This window comes from Oncorhynchus mykiss, chromosome 11, assembly GCF_013265735.2.
Source record: "Oncorhynchus mykiss isolate Arlee chromosome 11, USDA_OmykA_1.1, whole genome shotgun sequence".
Lineage (NCBI taxonomy): Eukaryota > Metazoa > Chordata > Actinopteri > Salmoniformes > Salmonidae > Oncorhynchus > Oncorhynchus mykiss.
This window is the reverse complement of record NC_048575.1, coordinates 13,193,150-13,219,962: the sequence shown is the minus strand read 5'-3', so window position 1 is coordinate 13,219,962 and position 26,813 is coordinate 13,193,150. Positions and strand designations below refer to the sequence as shown.

The following is a 26,813-nucleotide window of genomic DNA, read 5'->3' as shown; positions in this document are numbered from 1 at the left end:
GCTACTCGGGCCCAGAAGATATGATATTCATATAACTGGTAGATTTGGATAGACAACCCTCTAAAGTTTCCAAAACTGTTAAAATAGTGTCTGTGAGTATAACAGAACTGATTTAACAGGCGAAAACCTGAGACAAAGTCCAATCAGGAAGTAGTTTTATTTTGGTTTTGTAGTTTTCTATTCAATGCCATTACAGTATCTATTGACTTAGGACTTCATTTGCAGTTCCTATGCCTTCCACTAGATGTCAACAGTCTTTAGAAATCGTTTCAGGCTTGTATTCTTATAAATGAGGAAGTAAGGCCAGTCTGAACGAGTGGACCCTACCGTGTCGCAGAGCTTTTTCATGCATTTTTCCAGTGCTCGTAAAAATGTGTTTTTCTTTAAAAAAAAAAGGAAATTTCTAAGTGACCCCAAACTTTTGAACGGTAGTGTGTGTATTTAAAAAAACATGTTTATGTAACCTTTTATTTAACTAGGCATTGCTGTAGCGTTAAGATTTCCCCGTTAAGATTTCCTGGGTCTAAGGGGCCTAGCCCGAACCATGAAAAACAGCCCCAGACCATTATTCTTCCTCCACCAAACTTTACAGTTGTCACTATGTATTGGGGCAGGTAGTGTTCTCCTGGCATCCGCCAAACCAAGATTCATCCGTCGGACTACCAGATGGTGAAGCGTGATTCATCACTCCAGAGAACCCGTTTCCACTGCTCATGTGTCCAATTGCGGCGAGCTTTACACCACTCCAGCCAACGTTTGGCATTGCGCATTGTCATTACTCGCTATGATAAATCTGGCTCAGGACAATGACCCAAAACACCCCTCCAGGCTGTGTAAGGGCTGTTTGACCAAGGAAAGTGATGGAGTGCTACATCAGATGTCCTGGCCTCCATAATCACCTGACCTGACCTCAACCCAATTGAGATGGTTTGGGATAAGTTAGACCACAGCGTAAAGGAAAAGCATTCCTCACGAAGCTGGTTGAGAGAATGCCAAGCGTGTGTATAGTTGTCATCCAGGCAAATTGTGGCTACTTTGAGTAATCTGAAATGTAAAATATATTTTGATGTTTTACACTTTTTTGGGTACTACATGATTCCATTTGTTATTTCATAGTTTTGATGTCTTCGCTATTATTCTACAACATCAATTCACCTCCCAAGTTTAGATAAGAAGAACCTCATACAATGCAATGAAATTATATTCACCTGAAGTGCTGGTACTGCTTGAACTGTGGCAGCAGTCTGAAGTATGGAGTCAGGTGTTGTTGCCAGCCGTAGCTTTCCACCAGCACCGTACCATCCTCCAGTCCAAACAGCTGTGGGATGTTGACCCCTGTCACAGTGCTGTCCTTCACAACACCAGCAATCTCAGACAAAGTGTTCACTCTGTTCTTTCTGAAGCGCTGCTTGTTGATGCCCACACATCAGTCAGGGGCAAACTTTGTGTGGCCTGTGATCAGGAAGTGAAGGTCAAAACTGTGGTGGAGCTTGTGCATGGTCCGCCAGGCACAGTACCAGAGCACAAACTTGTTCTTGTTTTGGGCACTGCAGTTGCGAGGAGATAGAAAGTAGATGGGACCTGGCTGCATAGGGTCAGAAGGATAGTGCACCTGCCAACAACAAAAGAACAATAAGATAAGTTAATGAAAAGAAAATGCAATGTTAAACATAATATAATTTTTTAATGCATCATTGTCAGGTAAGTTTCACTTACCTACAAATGTTCAGAGCAGCAGCACTGCATACAGAAACATAATATTGGAAACTGGAAGTTAAAATGACACACAGCTTGACTAAACAAAATACATGAAACAATGTGTGGTCGATAAAAGTAGTGCCAGTCATGTTGGGAGCTCAATTAAATAATCCAAACGTTTTTTTTTTGCTTTACATACCGTGTTGTCATGGAATCCTTGCAGAGACGCCACACTGTTGTTTTTGTCACGTGGGATGGCAGCAGTTTCCACCAGTGTTGTCCTGGTAATACTATTGCATTATCCTCTGAGTAGTTGTTGAAGTTCAGCACTCACTGCAAGTCCTCATGCTTCAGGTGTAACCTGAGGCATTAGACCATTTTCCTTGTATGACTGGTGGAGGAGAGTCAGGCGTGTCCTACTGATAACTGAAAGACAAATTCCAGGTACAAATAATTTAACATTTATTTGAATTATTTCAACTTTAGCCCCCACCCAATCTCTGACCATTTTACTCGCCCTAGCAGAGCTGGATAAACTGTTTTCATGCTATCCAGAGCGTTGGTGACTGTAACTGCTCCTGGAAACAATTTAATTAAGCTTGTTTGTCAATGTTTAATGACACCGACCATATTCAATCGGTGTTCAGCGTTCGTAAATTCATCAGTTATTCTGCACTCTGGTACACTTAGACCAGAGTGCTCTGAAACAGTTGTTGCAGTGACGTCTTTTGTTAAGTTTTAATATGCAAAACTTTAAAAATAAAGCCGCGTTAGGCGGGATTACCCGACACATTCTGACCAGCTCAAATAGACAGAAGTGTGCTATATGGCAGACCAATCCAAACTCATCTCTCGGCATGTCCAGCTCACTCATTATCTCAGCCAATCATTGCTAGAAGAGGTTTCTGTCTTTTTCTGTATCTTAACCAACTTGGCTTGTAATTTAACAATTTCATTGGTATTTACAGATGGCACACAAGTTTCTTATTAAGGCACATGGAAGTTCAGATGTTCGAGAAGGCATTTCTGCCCAAAAACCCATTTTGATTAAAAAAAACAAGTACTTTCAAATGGCTCTCCTGTGAACTAGTGACCCATGACATAAGCCTAGTTTCCTGAAACGGGGCACGTATACAGTTGAAGTCGGAAGTTTACATACACCTTAGCCAAATGCATTAAACTCAGTTATATCAGAATAATAGTAGAGAATAATTATGTCTTTCAGCTTTTATTTCTTTCATCACATTCCCAGTAGGTCAGAAGTTTACATATACTCAATTAGTATTTGGTAGCATTGTCTTTAAATTGTTTACCTTGGGTCATACGCTTCAGGTAGCCTTCCACAAGCTTCCACAATAAGTTGACAGGGCTGGTGTAACTGAGTCAGGTTTGTAGGCCTCCTTGCTTGCACAAGCAGTTCTGCCCACAAATTTTGAGGTCAGGGCTTTGTGATGGCCACAGCCAATACCTTGGCTGTGTTGTCCTTAAGTCATTTTGCCACAACTTAGAAAGTATGCTTGGGGTCATTGTCCATTTGGAAGACCCATTTGCGACCAAGCTTTAACTTCCTGACTGATGTCTTGATGTTGCTTCAATATATCCACATAATTTTCCTCCCTCATGATGTCATTTATTTTGTGAAGTGCACCAGTTTGTCCTGCAGCAAAGCATCCCCACAACATGATGCTGCCACCCCCGTGCTTCACGGTTGGGATGGAGTTTTTCGGCTTGCAAACTTCTGCCCTTTTCCTCCAAACATAACAATGGTCATTATGGCCAAACAGTTCTATTTTTGTTTCATCAGACCAGAGGACATTTCTCCACAAGTACTTTGTCCCCATGTGCAATTGCAAACCAGAGTCTGGCTTTTTTAATGGTGGTTTTGGAGCAGTGGCTTCTTCCTTGCTGAGCGGCCTTTCAGGTTATGTCGATATAGGACTCGTTTTGCTCCCAAGGATGAACCAGACTTGTGGAGGTCTCAAATTGGATTTCTTTTGATTTTCCCATGATGTCAAGTAAAGAGGCACTGAGTTTGAAGGTAGGCCTTGAAATACATCCACAGGTACACCTCCAATTGACTCAAATGATGTCAATTAGCCTATCAGAAGCTTCTAAAGCCATGCCATTTTCTATAATTTTCCAAGCTGTATAAAGGCACTGTCAACTTAGCGTATGTAAACTTCTGACCCACCTGAATTGTGATACAGTGAAATAATCTCTCTGTAAACAATTGTTGGAAAAATACCTTGTGTCATGCACAAAAACGAGTTTTAATGACTCCAACCTAAGTGTATGTAAACTTCCGACTTCAACTGTATGTAAACGGTTAGAGTTTAATGGCTGTGACGATGGATCAACAACATTGTAGTTTCTCCAAAATACGAACATAAAAGACAGGGAAAAGGAAGCTTGTACAGAATAAAAGTATTCTAAAATATGCATCCTGTTTGCAATAAGGCACTTTAGTAATACTGCAAAACATTTTGGCAAAAAAATCTACTTAATTTCCTGAATACAAAGCGTTATGTTTTGGGTAAACACAACACATCACTGAGTAATACTCTTAATATTTGTCAAGCATGGTGGTGGCTGCATCATGTTATGGGTATTCTTGTCATCGGCAATGACGGCAGAGTTGTTGTTTTTTTTAGCTTAAAAAGAAAAGGAATGAAGCTAAGAACAGGCAAAATCTTTTTTCCGGTCTGCTTTTCAGCAGACACTTTGAGACAACATCACCTTTTAAAAGACAATAGACTAAAACACAAGGTCAAAAATATGCTGGAGTAGCTTACCAAGACAACATTGAATTTTTGGCCTTAAAATGGCAAGACTTGAAAATGGCTGTCTTGCAATGAACAACAACCAACTTTGCAGAGCTTAAAGAATGTTTAAAATAATAATGTGCAAATGTTGTACAATCCATACCCAGAAAGACTCACAGTTGTAATCACTGTCTAAGGTGATTATAACATGTATTGACTCGGTTGTGAATACTTTTAAATTATAACAAAATGTGGAATATGTCAAGGTGTAGAAATACTTTCTCAAGCCAGTGTATATAGTAAAGATTAGATGAAAGACGGTGGTGACTATGTTTGCAGAGACATATTACGATTCAAAATGCTCCAGGGGCCAGCAAATGAAGTAATGAAAAACCAACAGAGCGTGACCTAAAGTTGTCTCCATTGAAGCTGGGCTTTTAATGATTTTTATAGAGTTTCCTAAACTCTGCATGGTCAAAAATGAAAATGTTAATTTCATGGACCAAGGCCATGTTTTTGGTAGGGTGATAATCACCACGCTAGTCTCTGGTGTGCTTGTTGATTTGACATGGAATCCCACGTGAGACATGCAGGTTCATCTCCATAGCATTTGCGTGTCATAGCCTGTCAATCATGGACAGAATTTAACAGAAGCTCTTAATGTTGAAAGAGATGACATCTGAGATTGTGGGAACTGAAAGCCTGTATGTAGGGGCAGGAGGCCTACTGTAAAGCCTGTATGTAGGGGCAGGAGGCCTACTGTAAAGCCTGTATGTAGGGGCAGGAGGCCTACTGTAAAGCCTGTATGTAGGGGCAGGAGGCCTACTGTAAAGCCTGTATGTAGCCTGTATGTAGGGGCAGGAGGCCAACTGTAAAGCCTTATGTAGGGACAAGAGGCCTACCGTGAAGCCTGAATGTAGGGACAAGAGGCCTACCCTGAAGCCTGTCTGTAGAGACAAGAGGCCCACCGTGAAGCCTGTCTGTAGGGGCAAGAGGCCCACCGTGAAGCCTGTCTGTAGGGGCAAGAGGCCCACCGTGAAGCCTGTCTGTAGGGGCAAGAGGCCCACCGTGAAGCCTGTCTGTAGGGGCAAGAGGCCCCCCGTGAAGCCTGTCTGTAGGGGCAAGAGGCCCCCCGTGAAGCCTGTCTGTAGGGGCAAGAGGCCCCCCGTGAAGCCTGTCTGTAGGGGCAAGAGGCCCCCCGTGAAGCCTGTCTGTAGGGGCAAGATGCCCACCGTGAAGCCTGTCTGTAGGGGCAAGAGGCCTACCGTATACCCCTGCTATCCTCTCATAATGCAAGCACACATACACACCCACCTCCACCCTACCTTATTTTGGATCCCTGCATCATGGTGCTTAGCCTCCAAAGGAACTGGGAAGGAAGAGAGAGGGGGGAAAAGCATAGTGAAATGTATAGTGCAGTTTTACCAGATGGAGCACTGTGGAATTGGCAGGGGGGGGGGGGGGGGGGACGCGGAGTGATCTAGAGATGTGTGTGCGCGGGCGGTAATGACTCCACTGCACAGTTGTAAATCTCAGATGATGTTTTCATTCAGGTTGGATTTGCGTCAGCTGAAATACAGGCTGCTGGGATTTGATAGATCTCAGGGCTCTAGCCTCTTCCCTAATATCATAACCCTACGCTGCACACACACATGCGTACACCATAAATCTTACGCTCTGGTCTCTTGATTTATTCTTCAAACATTGTTAATCCAACCAAAATTCGCCGTAGAGGGACTGTTCTCGATTGCGGGTTCAGTTTAATGGCAGGTTTGATTGGCTGAACAAATTTTGAATCTTGAAGCTTAGCAAATTTGATTCTGTTGAAGGAAATGTTATTTTCTCATTCCTATAAACACTGTTAAAAAAAAAGGTATTGTCCACAATGTGGTGTGTGATAAAATATATTGTATTAAACATAACCTACTATGTGAACCTCCCCCATTGACAAACTAAATTCAAACTCCCAACTGTCTGGCTGGCTTTCTTTTCTTCCTCATACTTCATTGATAAATGAATGTAGTCGATTGTCCAAGTCCCAGACTCGAAATGAGTCACTGTTAAAGAGCCCATAGACACTGAGACCCTGGAGGACCAGAGTCAACAGTTGACGGTTTGTTAGGTTGTCTGTCGACACGGTCGGGAAACAAACTGCCAATTTCTCAGATTGTGTTAGTTGCTTATTAGGTGTGTGGGTGGGTGTCATTTTTCTCTTTTTTGTGTGTCTCCATAAGTGTCTCATACATTGAATATACAAAACATTGTCATTTGTTAAATCTACTTCAATCAGTATAGATGAAGGGGAGAAGACAGGTTAACCTCTCTGGGATATTAGGGACGGTAGCGTCCCACCTCACCAACAGCCAGTGAAAGTGCAGGGCGCCAAATTCAAAACAACAAAAATCTCATAATTAAAATTCCTCAAGCATACAAATATTTTACACCATTTTAAAGATACAATTCTCGTTAATCCAGCCACAGCGTCTGATTTCAAAAAGGCTTTACAGCGAAAGCACCACAAACGATTATGTTAGGTCACCACCAAGTCACAGAAAAACACAGCCACTAACCTTTGATGATCTTCATCAGATGACACTCATAGGACTTCATGTTACACAATACATGTATGTTTTGTTCGATAAAGTGCATATTTATATCCAAAAATCTCATTTTACATTGGTGTGTTATGTTCAGTAGTTCCAAAACATGGGGTGATTTTGCAGAGAGCCACATCAATTTACAGAAATACTCATAATAAACATTGAACTTTAGATCCACCTCTCCTTAATGCAACCACTGTGTCAGATTCCAAAAAAACTTTACGGAAAAAGCATACCATGCAATAATCTGAGTACGGCGCTCAGAGACCAAAATAGCCAAAGAGATATCCGCCATGTTGTGGAGTCAGCATTAGTCAGAAATAGCATTATAAATATTAACTTACCTTTGATGATCTTCATCAGAATGCACTCCTAGGAATCCCAGTTCCACACAATGTGTTTGATTTGTTCAATAAAGTTCATAATTTATGTCCAAATACCTCCTTTTGTTAGGGTGTTTGGTAAATAAATCCAAATGCGCGTGCTAGTCCAGCCAAAAGGTCGGACGAAAAGTCAAAAAAGTTATATTACAGGTCATAGAAACATGTCAAACGAAGTATAGAATCAATCTTTAGGATGTTTTTATCATAAATCTTCAATAATGTTCCAACTGGAGAATTCCTTTGTCTGTAGAAAAGAAATGGAATGCAAGCTAACTTTCACATGACCGCGCGTCACAATCTGCCAGACACCTGGCTCAATCCCCTCTCGTTCGGCCCCCCTTCATAGTAGAAGCATCAAACAAGGTTCTTAAAGACTGTTGACATCTAGTGGAAGCCTTAGGAAAATTACCCCACAGACACTGTATATTGGAATGACAATGAGTTGAAAAACTACAAACCTCAGATTTCCCACTTCCTGGTTGGATTTTTCTCAGGTTTTCACCTGCCATATGAGTTCTGTTATACTCTCATACATCATTCAAACAGTTTTAGAAACTTCAGAGTGTTTTCTATCCAAATATACTAATTTACTCTGGGCACCTTATTCATCCAAGCTACTCAATACTGCCCCCCAGTCACCAAGAAGTTAAAGAAGGATTTTTAAGCCTTGAGACAATTCAGACAAGGATTGTGGACATAAGTCCCTTTGACAGGGGCATGGTAGTAGGTGCCAGGTGCACTGGTTTGAGTGTGGCAAGAATTGCAGCGCTGCTGGGTTTTTCCCGCTCAACAGTTGTGTATCAAGAATGGTCCACCACCCAAAGGACATCCAGCCAACTTGACACAACTGTGAGAAGCATTGGAGTCAACATGGGCCAGGATCCCTGCGGAATGCTTTCGACATCTTGTAGAGTCCATGCCCAAATGAATTGAGGCTGTTCTGAGGGCAAAGGGGGATGCAACCCAATATTAGGAAGGTGTTCCTAATGTCTTGTACACTGAGATCATATTATTAGGTGTGTGTGTGTGTGTCATCTTTCCCTCTACTGTGTCTGTTTTTCAGGAACCCGGGAGAGGACAGCAAGATGCTGGTGTGTGACATGTGTGACAAAGGCTATCACACCTTCTGTCTCCAGCCTGCCATGGAATCCATCCCCACCAATGGCTGGCGATGCAAGGTAAGAAACACTCCAAACACCTTTCACAACACGGAATACCGTCGAGCCGAGACAAGAGCGTGTAGGGGATGTGCATCTTTCCCTTTCAAGACACTTCAATGCAGTGCATTCGGAAAGTATTCAGACTTCTTGACTATATCCACGTTTTGTTATGTTACAGCCTTATTCTAAAATGGATTAAATTGTTTTTGCTACACACAATACACCATAATGACAGGGTAAAAACTGTTTAATTTTTTAAACTTTTTTTTCTTTTATTTTTTTAACAAGTGTGTTACATTTACATAAGTATTCAGACCCTTTTCTTAGTACTTCGTTGAAGCACCTTTGGCATCGATTACAGCCTTGTGTCTTCTTGGGTATGACGGTACAAGCTTGGCACACCTGTATCTGTAGAGTTTCTCCCATTCTTCTCTGCAGATCCTATCAAGCTCTGTCAGGTTGGATGGGGAGTGTCGCTGCACAGCTATTTTCAGGTCGCACCAGAGATGTTCGATCGGGTTCAAGTCCGGGCTCTGGCTCGGCCACTCAAGGACATTCAGAGACACTCTTGCGTTGTCTTTCCTGTATTCCTAGGGTCCTTGTCCTGTTGCCTTGGTCTGTGCTCCATTCATCTTTCCCTCGATCCTGACTAGTCTTCCAGGTCCTGCTGCTGAAAAACATCCCCACAGCATGATGCTGCTGCCACCACCATGCTTCATCGTAGGGATGGTGCCAGGTTTCTTCCAGATGTGACGCTTGGCATTCAGGCCAAAGAGTTCAATCTTAGTTTCATCAGACCAGAGAAACTTGTTTCTCATGGTCTGAGAGTCCTTTAGGCAAACTCCTAGTGGGTTGTCGTGCCTTTTACTGAGGAGTGGCTTCTGTCTGGCTACATAGAGGGGATTATTGGGTAGTTTGGTTCATCAGGCTGACCCCCTTTCTTCGCTTGAAGTTATTGAGGGATGATGAGCTTTCGGCAATGTGAAGATAAGAATTCCAGAGTATGGTACCTCTTTATCTGATAGAGAACTGACTGTGAGGTGCGGCAGTGGGGAGGGTGAAGGTTATTGCAGTGTGTTACATAGATGGATGTCAGAATGAACCTGGAAGAATCCATTGAAAGGTAAACTGTCTGGGAGGTATGAGTATTTCTAGATGAAAGTGTATAATTGACATTAATGTCATAAATAGACAAGATACTGAGATACTGGTGGCAGCTAGTCTTGTAAATGTAATTTGTATGATGAGTAATTTTGTGTGGGTATGTACTGGCCCAGACACTATTACAGTAAATGAGATATGGGTAAATGAAGCTATAGTATAGAGTTAGGAAGCAAGCCTGATGAACCAAACCACTAATGTTTCTGATGATACCTACAGATTTCATCACTTTGCTGCAGACAAATGTACTATGATCTTTCCAGGATAACTTTTCATTAATTAGAACTCAGAGGAATCTAGTGGATGTGACTTGTTCCGTTTCATTTCCAACCAATTTAGATTCTGGCTCTTTTTATTTTTATATATTTATTATTTACTTACTATTTAATACAATAATGTTTTAACATTTTGAAGATTAACAAATTATCTGGAATCATTCAGAAAATGTGGCCATACATGAGTTAGCTTAATTAGTGAATCAAAATTCTTGTGATAAAAGGAAATTGGTATCCTAGGCGAAGAGAATGATATATATAATCTCATACAATTTAGAAAGTAATATTTCATGATTGACTGTGTCAAACGCGTTGGATAAATCAAAAAATATGCCAAGACTGTATTCTTTGTTAAGAGCTGTAAAAATTTGATCCACAAGTTGCAAAAGAGCCATATCTGTGGAGTCGATTTTACGAGTTTTTACAATATTGGTACTCATAGAATACAGTGTTCATTTTAAATGTTTGAACATTCTCTTATACACCAATTATTCTAGGATTTTAGAAAAACATGATACTACAGATAATAGGCGATTTTAATTTGTGAAAGATCTTGGATCCTCAGATTTATAGAGGGAGATAACTTTGGCAATTTTCAAATCTTTAGGAACAATTCCAGTTCAAACGTGAACTGCTCATTTTAGGGTTTGTCTTTATTTTTACTATTTTCTACTATTTTCTACTATTTTCTACTATTTTCTACATTGTAGAATTATGGTGAAATAACACATGGAATAACCAAAAAAGTGTTAAATTATATTTGGGATTCTTCAAAGTAGTCACATTTTGCCTTACATTTTTTTTTTTTTTATTTAACTAGGCAAGTCAGTTAAAAACAAATTCTTATTTTCAATGACACAGTCAATCATGAAATATTACTTTCTGAATTGTATGAGATTATATATATCATTCTCTTCGCCTAGGATACCAATTTCCTTTTATCACAAGAATTTTGATTCACTAATTAAGCTAACTCATGTATGGCCACATTTTCTGAATGATTCCAGATAATTTGTTAATCTTCAAAATGTTAAAACATTATTGTATTAAATAGTAAGTAAATAATAAATATATAAAAATAAAAAGAGCCAGAATCTAAATTGGTTGGAAATGAAACGGAACAAGTCACATCCACTAGATTCCTCTGAGTTCTAATTAATGAAAAGTTATCCTGGAAAGATCATATTACATTTGGGTTAACTGCCTGTTCAGGGGCAGAACGACAGATGTGTACCTTGTCAGCTCGGGGATTTGAACTTGCAGCCTTCCGGTTACTAGTCCAACACTCTAACCACTAGGCTACCCTGCCGCCCCGACATTTTGCCTTGATGACAGCTTTGCACACTCTTGGCATTCTCTCACCCTACTTCATAAGGAATTATTTTCCAACAGCTCTTGTTGGCTGCTTGTCCTTCACTCTGTGGTCCAACTCATCCCAAACCCAAATCTCTATTGGGTTGAGGTCAGGTGATTTGTGGAGCCAGGTCATCTAATGCAGAACTCCATTACTATCACTCTCCTTCATGGTCAAATAGCCTTTACACAGCCTGGAGGTGTGTTTTGGGTCATTGTCCAGTTGAAAACAAATGATTGTCCCATTAAGCGCAATCCAGATGGGATGGCGTATCATTGCAGAATGCTGTGGTAGCCATGTTGGTTAAGTGTGCTTTGAATTCTAAATTACTCAGTGTCACCAGCAAGGTACCCCCACACAATCGCACCTCCTCCATGCTTCACGGTGGGAATCACACATGCGGAGATCATCCGTTCACCTACTCTGCGTTTCAGATACAGCGGTTGGAACCAAAAATCTCAAATTTGGAATCATCAGACCAAAGCATTTATTTTGGCTGCATTCTGAAGCTGGTAACTCTAATGAACTTATCCTCTGCATCAGAGGAAACCCTTCCTTTACTGTGGCGGTCCTCATGAGAGCCAGTTTCATCATAGTGCTTGATGGTTTTTGTTTGTGCGTTAAAAATAATAATAAATAATAATTATTATGTATGTGTATGAACTTTGTAGGCACCTGATCTGAGCCATAAGGGAGACTAGGCATCTACCACCAGATGACCACCACTATCAGTTTAGGGAGGGCAATGTTCTAAATTCTATATTTTTTGTCCCCCCACTTTGCTTCTGAAATCACCATCACCCACTAATTAACTTGTCATTTTTGCAGATTAGGTGTTTGAGCTAGTAATGTATGAATATTTATAGTTTACAAATGAGCGATAAGTGAATATATACCACAACGTTGGCCGTTTGGAAGTTTTTATTGGGCTTCTTTTCTCATCCCGCTTTGGCCATGTAGTGCGCCTCACAAATGAAATAATCAACTTTACCCAAACTATTGCTGATGGTGAACCTGAACAATTGAAATGACATCCGTTCAGCAGGTTGCCAGATGAGTAGTTTCCGGTATCTTACTTTTATATTTTTTATTTTGACAATTTAAATTTTACCCCCTTTTCTCCCCAATTTCGTGGTATCCAATTGTTAGTAGTTACTATCTTTTCTCATCGCTACAACTCCCGTACGGGCTCGGGAGAGACGAAGGTCGAAAGCCATGCGTCCTCCGAAACACAAGCCGCAGTGCTTCTTAATACAGAGGAGGAAACACCGTGCACCTGGCGACCTGGTAAGCCTGCACTGCGCCTGGCCCGCCACAGGAGTCGCTAATGCGCGATGAGACACGGATATCCCTACCGGCCAAACACTCCCTAACCCAGACGACGCTGGGCCAATTGTGCGTTGCCCAATGGACCTCCAGGTTGCGACCGGCTGTGTCAGAGACTGGGCTCAAACCCAGAGTCTGGTGACACAGCTAGCACTGCGATGCAGTGCCCTAGACCACTGCGCCACCCGGGAGGCCCCTGTTTCTTACTTTTTTATCACGGTAAAACAGAATTTTCAATAGCGCATTGATGACAACCTAGCAAAATACATTGATGTCCGAAATGATTGACACCGTTGATAAAGATGACTAATAATGAATATGTAAGATAAATCATTCTAATTCTGAGCTATATTGCATGCTCACATCTGCTGTTTACGAAGCATGTGACAAATAACATTTTCTTTTAATTTGCAACATCATTATCATCATTTGACCCTTTAACCTCTAGCACTTAGCCATCCCGGATCCGGGATCGTGAATACAGCCTCAAGCTCATTACCATAACGCAACGTTAACTATTCATGAAAATCGCAAATGAAATGAAATAAATATGCTAGCTCTCAAGCTTAGCCTTTTGTTAACAACACTGTCATCTCAGATTTTCAAAATATGCTTCTCAACTATAGGAAAACAATCATTTGTGTAACAGTAGCTAGCTAGCATAGCATTTAGCGTTAGCGTTAGCATTCAGCAGGCAACATTTTCACAAAAACCAGAAAAGCATTCAAATAAAATAATTTACCTTTGAAGAACTTCAGATGTTTTCAATGAGGAGACTCTGTTAGATAGCGAATGTTCAGTTTTTCCTGAAAGATTATTTGTTTAGAAGAAATCGCTCCGTTTGGTGCGTCACGTTTGGCTACCAAAAAAAAACGAACATCCAGTCGTCAAAACGCCAAACTTTTTCCCAAATTAACTCCATAATATCGACTGAAACATGGCAAACGTTGTTTAGAACCAATCCTCAAGGTCTTTTTCACCTATCTCTTCGATGATATATCGTTCGTGGAAGTGTGCTTTCTCTCCTGAATCCCAGGAGAAAATGCCCGCACCTGAGGATTATGCACCAATTTAGACAAAGGACACCGGGCGGACCCCTGGAAAATGTAGTCTCTTATGGCCAATCTTCCAATGATATGCCTACAAATACGTCACAATGCTGCAGACATCTTGAAGAAACGACAGAAAGGGCAGGCTCGTTCGTGGTGCATTCACAGCCATATAAGGAGACAATGGAAAACAGAGCTTCAGAAATTCTGCTCATTTCCTGTTTGAAGTTTCATCTTGGTTTCGCCTGTAGCATGAGTTCTGTGGCACTCACAGATAATATCTTTGCAGTTTTGGAAACGTCAGACTGTTTTCTTTCCAAGGCTGTCAATTATATGCATAGTCGAGCATCTTTTCGTGACAAAATATTGCGCTTAAAATGGGCACGTTTTTTTATCCAATAATGAAATAGCGCCCCCATAGACGCAACTGGTTTTAACTTTCTCACTCATCATTATTCACGGTTCACTCAGGTTCATCCGGGATCATGGTAGTGTTGACATTTTAATTGGGAAGTTCTTAGAAACATAGTATATTCTTATTTATAGTAAAAGTGAGAAATGCATAAAAATGAACTGCATTATTTACCATTTCATATCTATTGTGCACAAAATTGTCTGAAACACAAACAACATGAACTGCAAATGCATCCAACAAGTTTGTACATTCACAACCTTGATGTAATAATTGTGTGCTAGGAATATGCGACCAAATACTACACTTTTGGCTGTTTTAATTTATTCATATCTTTAGGGGTGACAATAATTTACCCCTACCTTTTTTGAGAAAATAACCAATCACAATTTCTACCTCTGAGCAATTTTATTAGTATGAAATAATGTAATTACCCCCAAACAATTGGCATACAATATAGCTCAATATTTGAATTATTTATTTTTATACTAATAAAATTGCTCAGAGAAAGAGGTTTTGTTTAGTTTTTCTCACAAAGATAGGGGTCAATTATGAGCAATAATGACTGTATATTATAATTTACCCCTGTTTTATTTTTCATACTTACATTTTTTTTATAATATCTTGAATAGATAAGTATTCACCCCCCTGAGACAATACATGTTAGAAGCACATTTTGTAGGGTTTTCAGGTGAGAGTATTTCTGGGTAAGTTTCTAAGAGGTTTGCACACATGGATTGTACAATATTTGCCCATTTATTACTTTTAAACATTCTTCAAGTTCTGTCAAGTTGCTTGTTGGTCATTGCTAAACAGAAAGTCCTAAGTCAACACTTAACTAGGCCACTCAGGAACATTCAATGCTGTCTTGGTAAGCAACTCCAGTGTAGATTTGGCATTGTGTTTTAGGTTATTGTCCTGCTGAAAGGTGAATTTGTCTGTGCTGTATTACATGTTTTTTTTATTAAAGAGAAACTCCCTAGACCTTGCCCATGACCAACATGAGGCAGCCACCACCATGATGGAAGATATGAAGTAGTACTCTCTGATCTATTGTGTTGGATTTGCCCCAAACATAGCGATTTGTATTCATGATAAAAAGTAGATTTCTTTGACACCATTTTTTGCAGAATTACTTAACTGCATTGTTGCAAACAGGATGCATGTTTTGGAATATTTGTATTCTGTACGGGCGTCCGTCTTTTGACTGTCATTTAGGTTAGTATTGTGGCATAACTACAATGTTGTTGATCTATCCTCAGTTTTCTCCTATCACAACCATCAAACTCTGTACTGGTTTTAAAATCACCATCGGCCTCATGTTGAAATCCCTGAGCAGTTTCCTTCCTCTTTGTCAAATCATTTAGGAAGGATGCCTGTATCTTTGTAGTGACTGGATGTATTGATACAGCAGACAAAGTTTCATTTATAACTTCACCATGCTCAAAGGAATATTCAGCGTCTGCTTTTTTATTTGTACCCATCTACCAATCGGTGCCCTTCTTTGCGAGGCATTGGAAAACCTCCCTGGTCTTTGTGGTTGAATCTGTGCTTGAAATTCACAACTCGATTGAGGGACTTTACAATTATCTATATGTGTGGAGTACAGAGATGGCGTAGTCATTCAAAAATCATTTTAAACACTATTATTGCACACAGAGTAAGTCAATGTAAAGTATTATGTGACTTGTTTACTCCTGAACTTATTTAGGCTTGCCATAACAAAGGGATTGAATACTTGTAAAGCTGAAATGTTTTCAGTCTATTTCTTTTAATAATAAGAACATTTTCGACAAATAAAATTCCACTTTGACATTGTGTTAATCAGTGACAAAATCTCAATTTAATACATTTTAAATTCAGGCTGTAACAACAAAATATGGAGAAGATGTGAATAATTTCTGAAGGCACTGTATTTGTATGAGGAATAAAGTGCTGTCAATTTATCTCAACCGGGGAGGAAAATGTGGCGGTGAGAATAAGCTCTGAACGAACAAGAGCTTTTATGTGAAGCTCTCTTCAAATCACGTCCCCTTGTTTACAGTGATACTGTTTTCACCCCTCCCCGGCCTCCTCTTTCTGTTTTCCATTCCTCCCCGCTCTTTCTCTCTCTCTCTCACTGTCTCTCTTTCCCCCTCTATCTCTGTTGTCCCCCGAAGAGTCTCCCGGCTGTTTCACATTATCCCCATTCCCCTCATTCTCCCCCCCCCCCCCCCCCTCCTCTCCACATCTCTCCATCTCTCCACTGTCCCTTAAGAGTCTCCCAGCTGTTTTTATCCGATGGTTGAAAATAGCTTTCGGGCCTTTTAGTGCCTCTTTGTAGCGTCTTTTTGGCCGCGGGAGGGAGGCGATACAGACCTCAATCATCAACAATACAGTGTGTTCTCTCTGCTTTGCTGTGGGTTGCAGTGAGGGTTTGCAAGCACCCAAGCGTTCATCTCTGCTATTAAGCTCTGTATTAAGTCATAACAAGTAGGTTTTTGGCTATGTTTGCTTCCTAAAATGGAGGGAGCGGTGAGTGCCCAAGGCTAAGATGGCCCCAACCTCTTTACATTATTGTATAGGTGAACATTATTATTATTGTTATTGCATTCTGGAAGACTTGTGAGGATTTCTTAGTTTCAAACTTCTATCTTTCAAACCAACATTTTAGTTTTCATTCACCCATTTTACTTAGTTTTGGGCCCCTGGGTGGCGCAGTATCTCAGTGCTAGAGGTGTCACTACAGATCCTGGTTTATTTCCAGGCTGTATCACAACTGGCCGTGATTGGGAGTCCCATAGGGCAGTGCTCAATTAATTGGCTCAGGTTATGGTTTGGCCGGGGTAGACCGTCATTGTAAATAAGAATTTGTTCTTAACTGACTTGCCTAGTTAAATAAATAAAACAAATTAAGTGAATTAGTTCACAAGGTGAAGAGATTGGGATGTAATCTGAGCTAATCCATCATTTCACATCCCCCTCTTCACCCGGCCAGCAGTGGTATGAGAGTGGTAGGGATTGGAGGGATTCTCCTAACCTGCCACATTAATTGGATAGATATGCCTCTCTCTGATCCCATGCCTCTGACCAGAAGCTGGCCACCAGCTCCCCCTCTTTCTCTCTCTCTCTTTGTCTGTCCCTATTTCTCTCACTGTCTGTCTCTGTCTCGGTCTCGCTCTCTCAATTCAATTCAAGGGGCTTTATTGGCATGGGAAACATGTGTTAACATTGCCAAAGCAAGTGAGGTAAATAATATACAAGAGTCAAATAAACAATAAAAATTAACAGTAAACATTACACATACAGAAGTTTCAAAAGAATAATGACATTACACATGTCATCTTATGTATATATACAGTGTTGTAACAATGTACAAATGGTTAAAGTACACAAGGGAAAATAAATAAGCATAAATATGGGTTGTATTTACAATGGTGTTTGTTCTTCACTGGTTGCCTGTTTTTTGTGGCAACAGGTCACAAATCTTGCTGCTGTGATGGCACACTGTGGAATTTCACCCAGTAGATATGGGAGTTTATCAAAATTGGGTTTGTTTTTGAATTCTTTGTGGATCTGTCTAATCTGAGGAAAATATGTCTCTCTAATATGGTCATACATTGGGCAGGAGGTTAGGAAGTGCAGCTCAGTTTCCACCTCATTTTGTGGGCAGTGTGCACATAGCCTGTCTTCTCTTGAGAGCCATGTCTGCCTAGGGCAGCCTTTCTCAATAGCAAGGTTATGCTCCCTGAGTCTGTACATAGTCAAAGCTTTCCTTAAGTTTGGGTCAGTCACAGTGGTCAGGTATTCTGCCACTGTGCACTCTTTGTTTAGGGCCAAATAGCATTCTAGTTTGCTCTGTTTTTTTTTGTTAAATTACTTGACACATTAACAAAAATAATTATCTTTTTTTTCTCATGATTTGGTTGGGTACAGTTGTGTTGCTTTCCTGTCCCCTTTCTCTCTGTCCCCCTTTCTCCCCCTCTTTCTCACTCTCTCTCTCTTGGTCTGTCCCCATTCTCTCTCTCTCTCTCTGCCTCTCTCTCTCTGTCCCGCTTCTCTCTCTATCTCTGCCTCTCTCTCTCTGTGTCCCTTTCTCCCCCTCTTTCTCTTGCTCTCTTTGTCTGTCCCCCTTTCTCTCTCTCTCTCTCTTTTTCTGTCTCCCTTTCTCTCTCTGTCTCTGCCTCTCTCTCTCTGTCCCCCTTTGTCCCCCTCTTTCTCTCTCTCTGTCCCCTTTTCTCCCCCTCTTTCTTTCACTCTAAATATTTTACATTTTAGTCATTTAGCAGATGCTCTTATCCGGAGCGACTTAGTGCATTCATCTTAAGATAGCAAGGTGGGACAACCACATATCACAGTCATAGGCAGTACATTTTTACTCAAGGTAGCTATCAGCATAGGCAGAGCTAGTAAAAGGGAAGAGATTCAAGTGGGGTGTTAGTTCATAAAAGGCCTTTAAAAAAAAAAATGTTATGCAATTGTGTGTGTGAGGGGGGGGGGGGGGGGGGTTGCTGTAGGATTATTTAAGATACTCTTTGAAGAGGTAGGGTTTTAGATGTTTTCTGAAGATGGACAGGGACTCTGCTGTCCTAGCTTCAGGGGGAAGCTGGTTCTACCGTTGGGGTGCCAGGACAGGGAAGAGCTTGGTGCCAGTACAGAGAGCTGCCCGCCCGTAGGGGTCGGAGGGCTAAGAGACCAGAGGTGACAGAACGGAGTACTCGGGTTGGAGTGTAGGGTTTGAGCATAGCCTACACCCAAACTCCACCACCCCATCTCATTAATCCCTGTCTGTCCACTGCTCACTGTGACAAAACACACACTGTGCTGCCATGGCAAATTGAGTTATCTGAGGCCTGCTAACACACACACTCACCCCTCCCCCACCTTATCCCCATCTTCTTCCAAATCCCAGACAGGCACTTACTTTCCTTAGGATGGACGGGTGGGCATTTATCTCTTCCTCTCCCTCCTTCCCCGGTCCCACAGGCAGGACCTGACAGACAGTGATAGTATTCACCAACTCTCTCCCCCACTGTTGGACATGAGCAGGCCACTGGACCCAGGCCAGAGTGGTGGCTTGTTACTGTACTAGGCCAGTGGGGGTCTGAGCTTTAGAAGGGGAGGGTTTGAGTGTTGTGGGTGTTTCAACAGAGAAGCTTTAGAATGAGCTTGTTCCTCCTCCTCGCCGACAAAATCCGTGAATGATGCTGCTCCTTTTGAACGCTACTCAATGAGCTTGAAGTGGGACTTTTGAAGGCGTAATGGAATTTCCAGCTGGCTGATCACATGCTCATTGCATAGAGGGAGGCATATTCTTAAAGATGCGTTGGGGAGATTGATGTTAATTCTGATATTTCGTAACTCAATGCAGTGAAAAAGTATTTGAAATGGCTGTCGTAAAGATGTCAAGTGTTGTATCAGTGTTAATTACTAACATTACAATGTAAATAAATGTCAATTAGTTTAGACCTCTGATGTGTTACATTTTCAGCAAACATTCAAACAGAACAATTTCATGCTTCATAACAAAGTCAGGTCAGTTGGCAAAAGTTTTGAAGGTGTTTGGCAGAAATAAAGTCATTACTTTCTATGTTATCTATGGCCGTTCTGTTGCCATGTAGCTAAGCATTCTATAGCCACCGGGAAAAGTATTTTTCAAATGTCTTTTTCACGTTATAGTTTTGCAACTCCAAACTTTGGTTGTTAGACAATGAAAAGACAAATGTTGAAATGTTCTGGAAGGCAATGAATCCATGAAGTAATGTAACTAATGTAGCATGTCTCTCCCTCTCCAGAACTGTCGGGTGTGTTCTCAGTGCGGAGTCAGGCAGGCAGGCCACTGGGGCCACAACATCACACTGTGTGAGAGTTGCCACACGCGACCGGAGGAGCCCGCCCCCGCCCTGTTGTGTCCGCTGTGTGGGAGGGGCCAGGGCTCCAGCGACGTCCCCAAGGATGACCTCCTCAACTGCCATACCTGCAAAAGGTACGCCTCATTCCGTGGTTACTGTTGATTATGTTACAGAATTCTGCTGAGGGAATGCAAGACAATGAGCTGATACACAGCAGAGCTGTAATTAAGCAATAAGACTCGAGGGGATGTGGTATATGGCCAATATACCATGGCTAAGCGCTGTTCTTATGCCCAGCGCAACGCGGAGTGCCTGGACACAGCCCTTAGCTGTGACAGACAGTGATAGTATTCCACTGCTAAGCTCTGTTAGGTTCCTTATTTATTGCCTTATCCCCTAGGTACCTTATTGATATTATAAACTGGTTACGATCGAAATTAGAGCAGTTAAAATAAATATTTTGTCATAGCCATGGTATACGGTCTGATACCTGGGGCGGCAAGTAGCCTAGTGGTTAGAGCGTTGGACTAGTAACCGAAAGGTTGCAAGATCGAATCCCCGAGCTGACAAGGTAAAAATCTGTCGTTCTGCCCCTGAACAAGGCAGAGATCCTAGGCCGTTTTTGAAAAAAATAATTTGTTCTTAACTGACTTGCCTAGTAAAATAAAAAATATATATCACGACTGTCAGTCAATCAGCATTCAGGGCTCAAACCACCCAGTTTATAATATTTATTTTGTTTGTGACTAGCCTGGTCCCAATTCTCTTAGTGTTTTGGTCATTGTCATTTTTCACATAAGGGGTCATACAGCACAAACAGATCTGGGACCAGGCTTACATGTATCAGTGAGTGGTGTATTATACTGTATCTGCCAAATGGGTTCCCAAGGGTCCTCTTTAAGTGTCTCTGTGTACGCAGATTGTATCATCTGTCTCATTATGTGTGATTGAGTGGCGCAGCGGTCTAAGGCACTGCATCTGAGTGCTAGAGGCGTCACTACAGACCATGGTTCGATTCCAGGCAGTATCACAACCGGCCGTGATTGGGAATCCCATAGGGCTTCGCACAATTGGCCCAGCGTCATTAGGGTTTGGCCTGGTTAGGCCTTAATTGTAAATAAGAATTTGTTCTTAACTGACTTGCCTAGTTAAATAAAGGTTAAAATATATATTTTTAAACGTATTAAACTTATTTTGTACGTAATGTTTCTGCCACCGTCTCATGACTGAAAAGAGCTTCTGGATATCAGGACAGCGATGACTCACCTCGTACTGGACAAAGATATTTTCTTTAATGAGTCAGACGCAAAGGATTTACTTCAGACACCCGACAAGGCCCAAATCCATTCCCATGAAGAAGAGACTAGATATCAGGGACGTAGGTCGGGGTGCCTTGTAAGGATCCGATGGCGAGTGAGTAATCCCCATCTACCATCAGTTTTATTAGCCAACGTGCAATCGTTGGATAACAAAATGGATGAGCTCCGATCAAGACTATCCTACCAGCGGGACATTAAAAACTGTAATATCTTATTTTTCACCGAGTTGTGGCTGACCGACGACATGGATAACATACAGCTGGCTGGGTTTTTGGTCCAATGGCAAGATAGAACAGCTGCCTCGGTTAAGACAAGGGGTGGCGGTCTGTCTATTTTTAAATAACAGCTAATAATCTAATATTAAGGAAGTCTTGAGGTTTTGCTTGCCTGAGGTAGAGTATCTCATGATAAACTGTAGACCACACTATTTACAAGGAGAGTTCAACTATATTTTTCGGAGCTGTCTATTTACCACCACAAACCGATGCAGGCACTAAGACGGCAGTCAACGAGCTGTATAAGGCCATAAGCAAACAAGAAAATGCTCAGCAAGAGGCGGCGCTCCTAGTGGGTGGGGACTTTAATGCAGGGAAACTTAAATCCATTTTACCTAATTTCTACTAGCATGTTAATATGCAACCAGAGGGGGAAAAAATCTAGATCAACTTTACCCCACACAAAGAGACGCGTACAAAGCTCTCCCTCGCCCTCCAGTTGGTAATTCCGACCACAACTCTATCCTCCTGATTCCTGCTTACAAGCAAAAAATTAAAGCAGAAAGCGCCAGTGACTCAGATGAAGAGTCAGATGAAGCAGATGCTAAACTACAGGACTGTTTTGCTATCACAGACTGGAACATGTTCCAGGATTCTTCCGAATGCATTGAGGAGTACACCACATCAGTCACTGGCTTTATCAATAAGTTCATCGAGGACGTCGTCCCCACAGTGACTGTACGTACATACCCCCAACCAGAAGCCATGGATAACAGGCAACATTCGCACAGAGCTGCCGCTTTCAAGGAGGGGGACTCTAACCCGGAAGCTTAAATTAAATCCTGATATGCCCTGTGACGAACCATCAAACAGGCAAAACGTCAATACAGGGCTAAGATTGAATCATACTATTCCAGCTCCGACATTCGTCTTATGTGGCAGGACTTGCAAACTATTACAGACTACAAAGGGAAGCACAGCCGTGAGCTGCCCAGTGACACGAGCCTACCAGACAAGCTAAATCACTTCTAGGCAAGCAACACTGAGGCATGCATGAGAGCATCAGCTGTTCCGGACGACTGTGTGATCGCGCTCTCCGTAGCCAAGGTGAGTAAGACCTTTAAACAGGTCAACATACACAAGGCTGCGGGGCCAGACAAATTACCAGGACCTGTGCTCCGGGCATGTGCTGACCAACTGACAGGTGTCTTCACTGATATTTTCAACATGTTCCTGATTAAGTATTTTTAATACCAACATGTTTCAAGCAGACCACCATACTCCCTGTGCCCAAGAACACAAAGGCAACCTGCCTAAATGACTACAGACCCGTAGCACTCACGTCCATAGTCATGAAGTGCTTTGAAAGGTTGTTAATGGCTCACATCAACACCATTATCCTAGAAACCCTAGACCCACTGCAATTTGCATAACGCCGAAACGGATCCACAGATGATGCAATCTCTATTGCACTGCCATTTCCCACCTGAACAAAAGGAACACTTATGTGAGAATGCTATTCATTGACTACAGCTCAGCGTTCAACACCATAGTACCCTCAAAGATCATCACTAAGCTAAGGATCCTGGTTCTAAACACCTCCCTCTGCAACTGGATCCTGGACTTCCTAAATGGCCACCCCCAGGTAGTGAGGGTAGGTAGCAACACATCTGCCACGCTGATCCTCAACACTGGAGCTTCCCACAGGTGCGTGCTCAGTCCCCTCCTGTAGTCCCTGTTCACCCACGACTGCATGGCCAGGCATGACACCAACACCATAATTAAGTTTGCAGACGACACAACAGTGGTAGACCTGCTCACCGACAACGACGAGACAGCCTATAGGGAGGAGGTCAGAGCCCTGACAGTGTGGTGCCAGAATAACAACCTCTCCCTCAACGTGATCAAGACAAAGGAGATGATTGTGGACTACAGGAAAAGGAGGACCGAGCACGCCCCCATTCTCATCGACAGGGCTGTATTCGAGCAGGCTGAGAGCTTCAAGTGTCCACATCACCTACAAACTATCATGCTCCGACCACACTAAGACAGTCGTGAAGAAGGCACTATAATGCCTATTCCCCCTCAGGAGACTGAAAATATTTGGCATGGATCCTCAGATCTTCAAATAGTTATACAGCTGCACCATCGAGAGCATCAACACCTGGTATGGCAACTGCCTGGCCTTCGACCGCAAGGCACTACGGAGGGTAGTGCGTACGGCCCAGCACATCACCGGGGCCAAGCTACCTGCCATCCAGAACCTCTATACCAGGCGGTGTCAGTGGAAGGCCCTAAAAATTGCCAAAGACTCCAGCCACCCTAGTCATAGACTGTTCTCTCTGCTACTGTACAGCAAGCGGTAACAGAGCTCCAAGTCTAGGTCCAAAAGGCTTCTTAACAGCTTCTACCCCCAAGCCAATAGACTCCTGAATAGCTAATCAAATGGCTACCCGGACTATTGGCATTGCGCCCCCCCCATTTTTACACTGCTACTACTCTGTTTATTATCCATGCATAGTCACTTTAACTCCACCCCCAGCACATTGACTCTGTACCGGTACCACCTGTATATAGCCTTGTTATTGTTATTTTGTTTTATTTTTTACTTTAGTTTATTTTGTAAAAATGTTCTTAACCAACAATGCAGTTTAAGAAATAGAGTTAAGTGCCTGTAAGTAAGCATTTCACGGTAAGGTCTACACCTGTTTTATTCAGCGCATGTGACATATTTGATCTTCAATATATTAAACTTTAGTTTGTTGAAGTTTCACAGACGGAAACGTAGCGTTACATACTTAGCTTAGGTTAGTTTAGTTGGTTTCTCACACGTTTCACATCGTACAAATGTTCAATACCAAAGGTCATCTTCAGGTTAACAACTGGCTCACCGCTCCAGCCAATCCTGGTCACCGAAAAGATAAATCTGTAGATTACTGGCTACGGGGCCTCTACACCAACCACTATTGTTAACCAATCACAGAGCTGGATTTGACAGCCCTGCTGAGGGCCAAAATATTTCCACAACAGAGTAATTGTTGCCCACGCCGACCACAAGTCATTACGGCAACCCAGAGCTCATGCGGTCAGTGGCACAGTGATGGCTTTGTGATAAGGGGTTGTGTAAAGTAAAAACCGCTGTGGCGAATGGATTGGTTTATCCAAGGTCCAGCAAGTCGCCTGAGGGTCACACACAATTTTCACTGTACTAGACACTTCCTGGGGTCCAGGGAAGTAGATGGAAGCTGCAAACTCATATCAACCCTTACAGTGGAACCACACTTGAAGTGCTGTTTTAGGCAATTTGTATTGGGGAGTGGGAAAACTGTGGCAGCCATAGGTTATTCACGAAGTATTCACAAGGCCAGTTCTGCATTGTTATTGTGGATCGTTTTAACAGTAGCATTAACACCAGCTCCCGGGAAAGGGATGACATGGCCATTCTCTAAGAGGTCCCTCATAAGCATGACGAAGCATACTCACATTGCCGAGTAGGGCTCACGCAGCCACTTCTCTGGTAGTCATCCTAATGTTCCCCTAACACACTGGGATGTATTACCATCGATGAACTGCATTGGTGTGTTTGCATAGTGCTTACCTATCACACTGACTCAGCTTTTTGACAGTTTCTCCACTGAAACTCTAATCAAACTCAAACTGGTCCGTCTTTTTGAAGTAGCCAGAGCTCGGGAGTCGCTGGAGTAGCCCAAATCCCCATAATGACTCTCTACCTCCCGCGGACACTCACTCGGGGGTCCTTTCGACACAGCCGGCTGCCCTGCCCTGATGCCTGTGTAGAAATGTAATTACAGCAGGCAGGGAGAGCCGGAGAGAAAATGGAGCAGGAGACAGTCGGGCTGCACCCTACTGGGACAAACCTGCAGCAGCGCGACACAGAGAATTCATCTGGAGAGAGGGAAGGGGAGAGACGGGAGAGGGAGAGGGAGCAAGGCAGAGTAAGAGAGGGTGCGAGAAAAGGGAGGAGGAGTGGAGGAGAGTGAGAGAGGGGAAACAGCTGGCAGAGCAAACCCACAGGCTTAGAGACCCCACTCTGGGAGAGCTGCCCTGGAGGCTGTCTGACTGATGATGAACCAAACCTGCCTGACTAGACAGTTTAGTCATACTTAATGCATCAGGGTGGACATCAAATTATAACTAAGGCTGGTATAAAGAAGGACTGATGGAAACCAGCTTCACACTGATGACAAGTGAAGTTGCACTGTTATGATGGAACATGTGATTGTGGTGCGTTCCAGTCAAAATAGTATATTTCTTGCTTTGTCATAGTCACGTCAGGTGGGGGTATTGTTAGTGGGTTATGTATATTGTCATAACCTGACATGACATTTGTGTAAACAATATGGAGATGGTGCTGGTTATTGTGGAAGAAGAAATGATTGGGGAAACACTGATGCTACAAGTTGAAGTAATGTAAAGCTGTGTTGTTGATTTAATGGTGTTTTTTTTGTTTCTCTCAGGTGGCTTCATGGGGAGTGTGAGAAGCAGGCAGGGGGCGACCTGGACCTTCACCCCCAGGCCGACTACGTCTGTACACAGAGGGACATGGTGGAAACCCCAGCCAGCCCCATCCAGGAACCCACAGAACCAGAACCAGAACCAACTATGGGTAAGAACAGAAACTGCACATCTGGAGTGTAGTTGACTATGTGGAATAGTTTTGTGGACTAGTGTTATATGTAATGTGGCTCTATACGCCAGCATTTTAGGGATGTGAATGTTACATATTAGGCATGTATGAAAATATCCTCAAATACAGAATGTATAAAAAAATACCCTCAAATAAAAGTTTACATTCTGTACTGTTTCCGATGAAACATTTGATCTCAATTTGGATTTGAGATGAAACCGTACAGAATGTCAACTTCTATTTGAGGGTATTTACTGGTACTGTATGTGTAGATAATAGCAGTCAAACTTTTGGACACCTACTCATTCAAGGGTTTTTCTTTATTTAAAAAAACATTTTACATTTTTTTTTTGAATAAATAACACATATGAAATCATGTAATAACTAAAAAAGTGTTAAACAAATCAAAATATATTTGAGATTCTTCAAAGTTGCCACACTTTGCCTTGATGACAGATTTGCACACAATGTAGAAAATAGTACAAATGAAGAAAAACTCTTGAATGAGCAGGTGTGTCCATACTTTTGACTGGTACTGTGTATATGTACATGTTTTTGCTTCACTGTCCAAATACATATGATGTGGAACAGTGTTGTACTGTTGTCAAGTTGACTATGTA

At 42.1% G+C, this 26,813-nt stretch overlaps 1 protein-coding gene across 9 annotated transcripts in view; it reads left to right on the top strand.

Annotated features, from left to right (window-relative positions):
• Positions 1 to 26,813, top strand: part of LOC110535292 (histone-lysine N-methyltransferase 2C) — a 224,712-nt gene that overhangs the window by 99,309 nt on the left and 98,590 nt on the right. For all 9 annotated transcript variants that reach the window (XM_036934913.1, XM_036934915.1, XM_036934912.1 and 6 more), the window contains exons 9-11: positions 8,507 to 8,621; positions 19,955 to 20,145; positions 26,024 to 26,172. In XM_036934913.1, the coding sequence (XP_036790808.1) occupies positions 8,507 to 8,621; positions 19,955 to 20,145; positions 26,024 to 26,172 (455 nt within the window). The remainder of the gene's footprint in view (positions 1 to 8,506; positions 8,622 to 19,954; positions 20,146 to 26,023; positions 26,173 to 26,813) is intronic.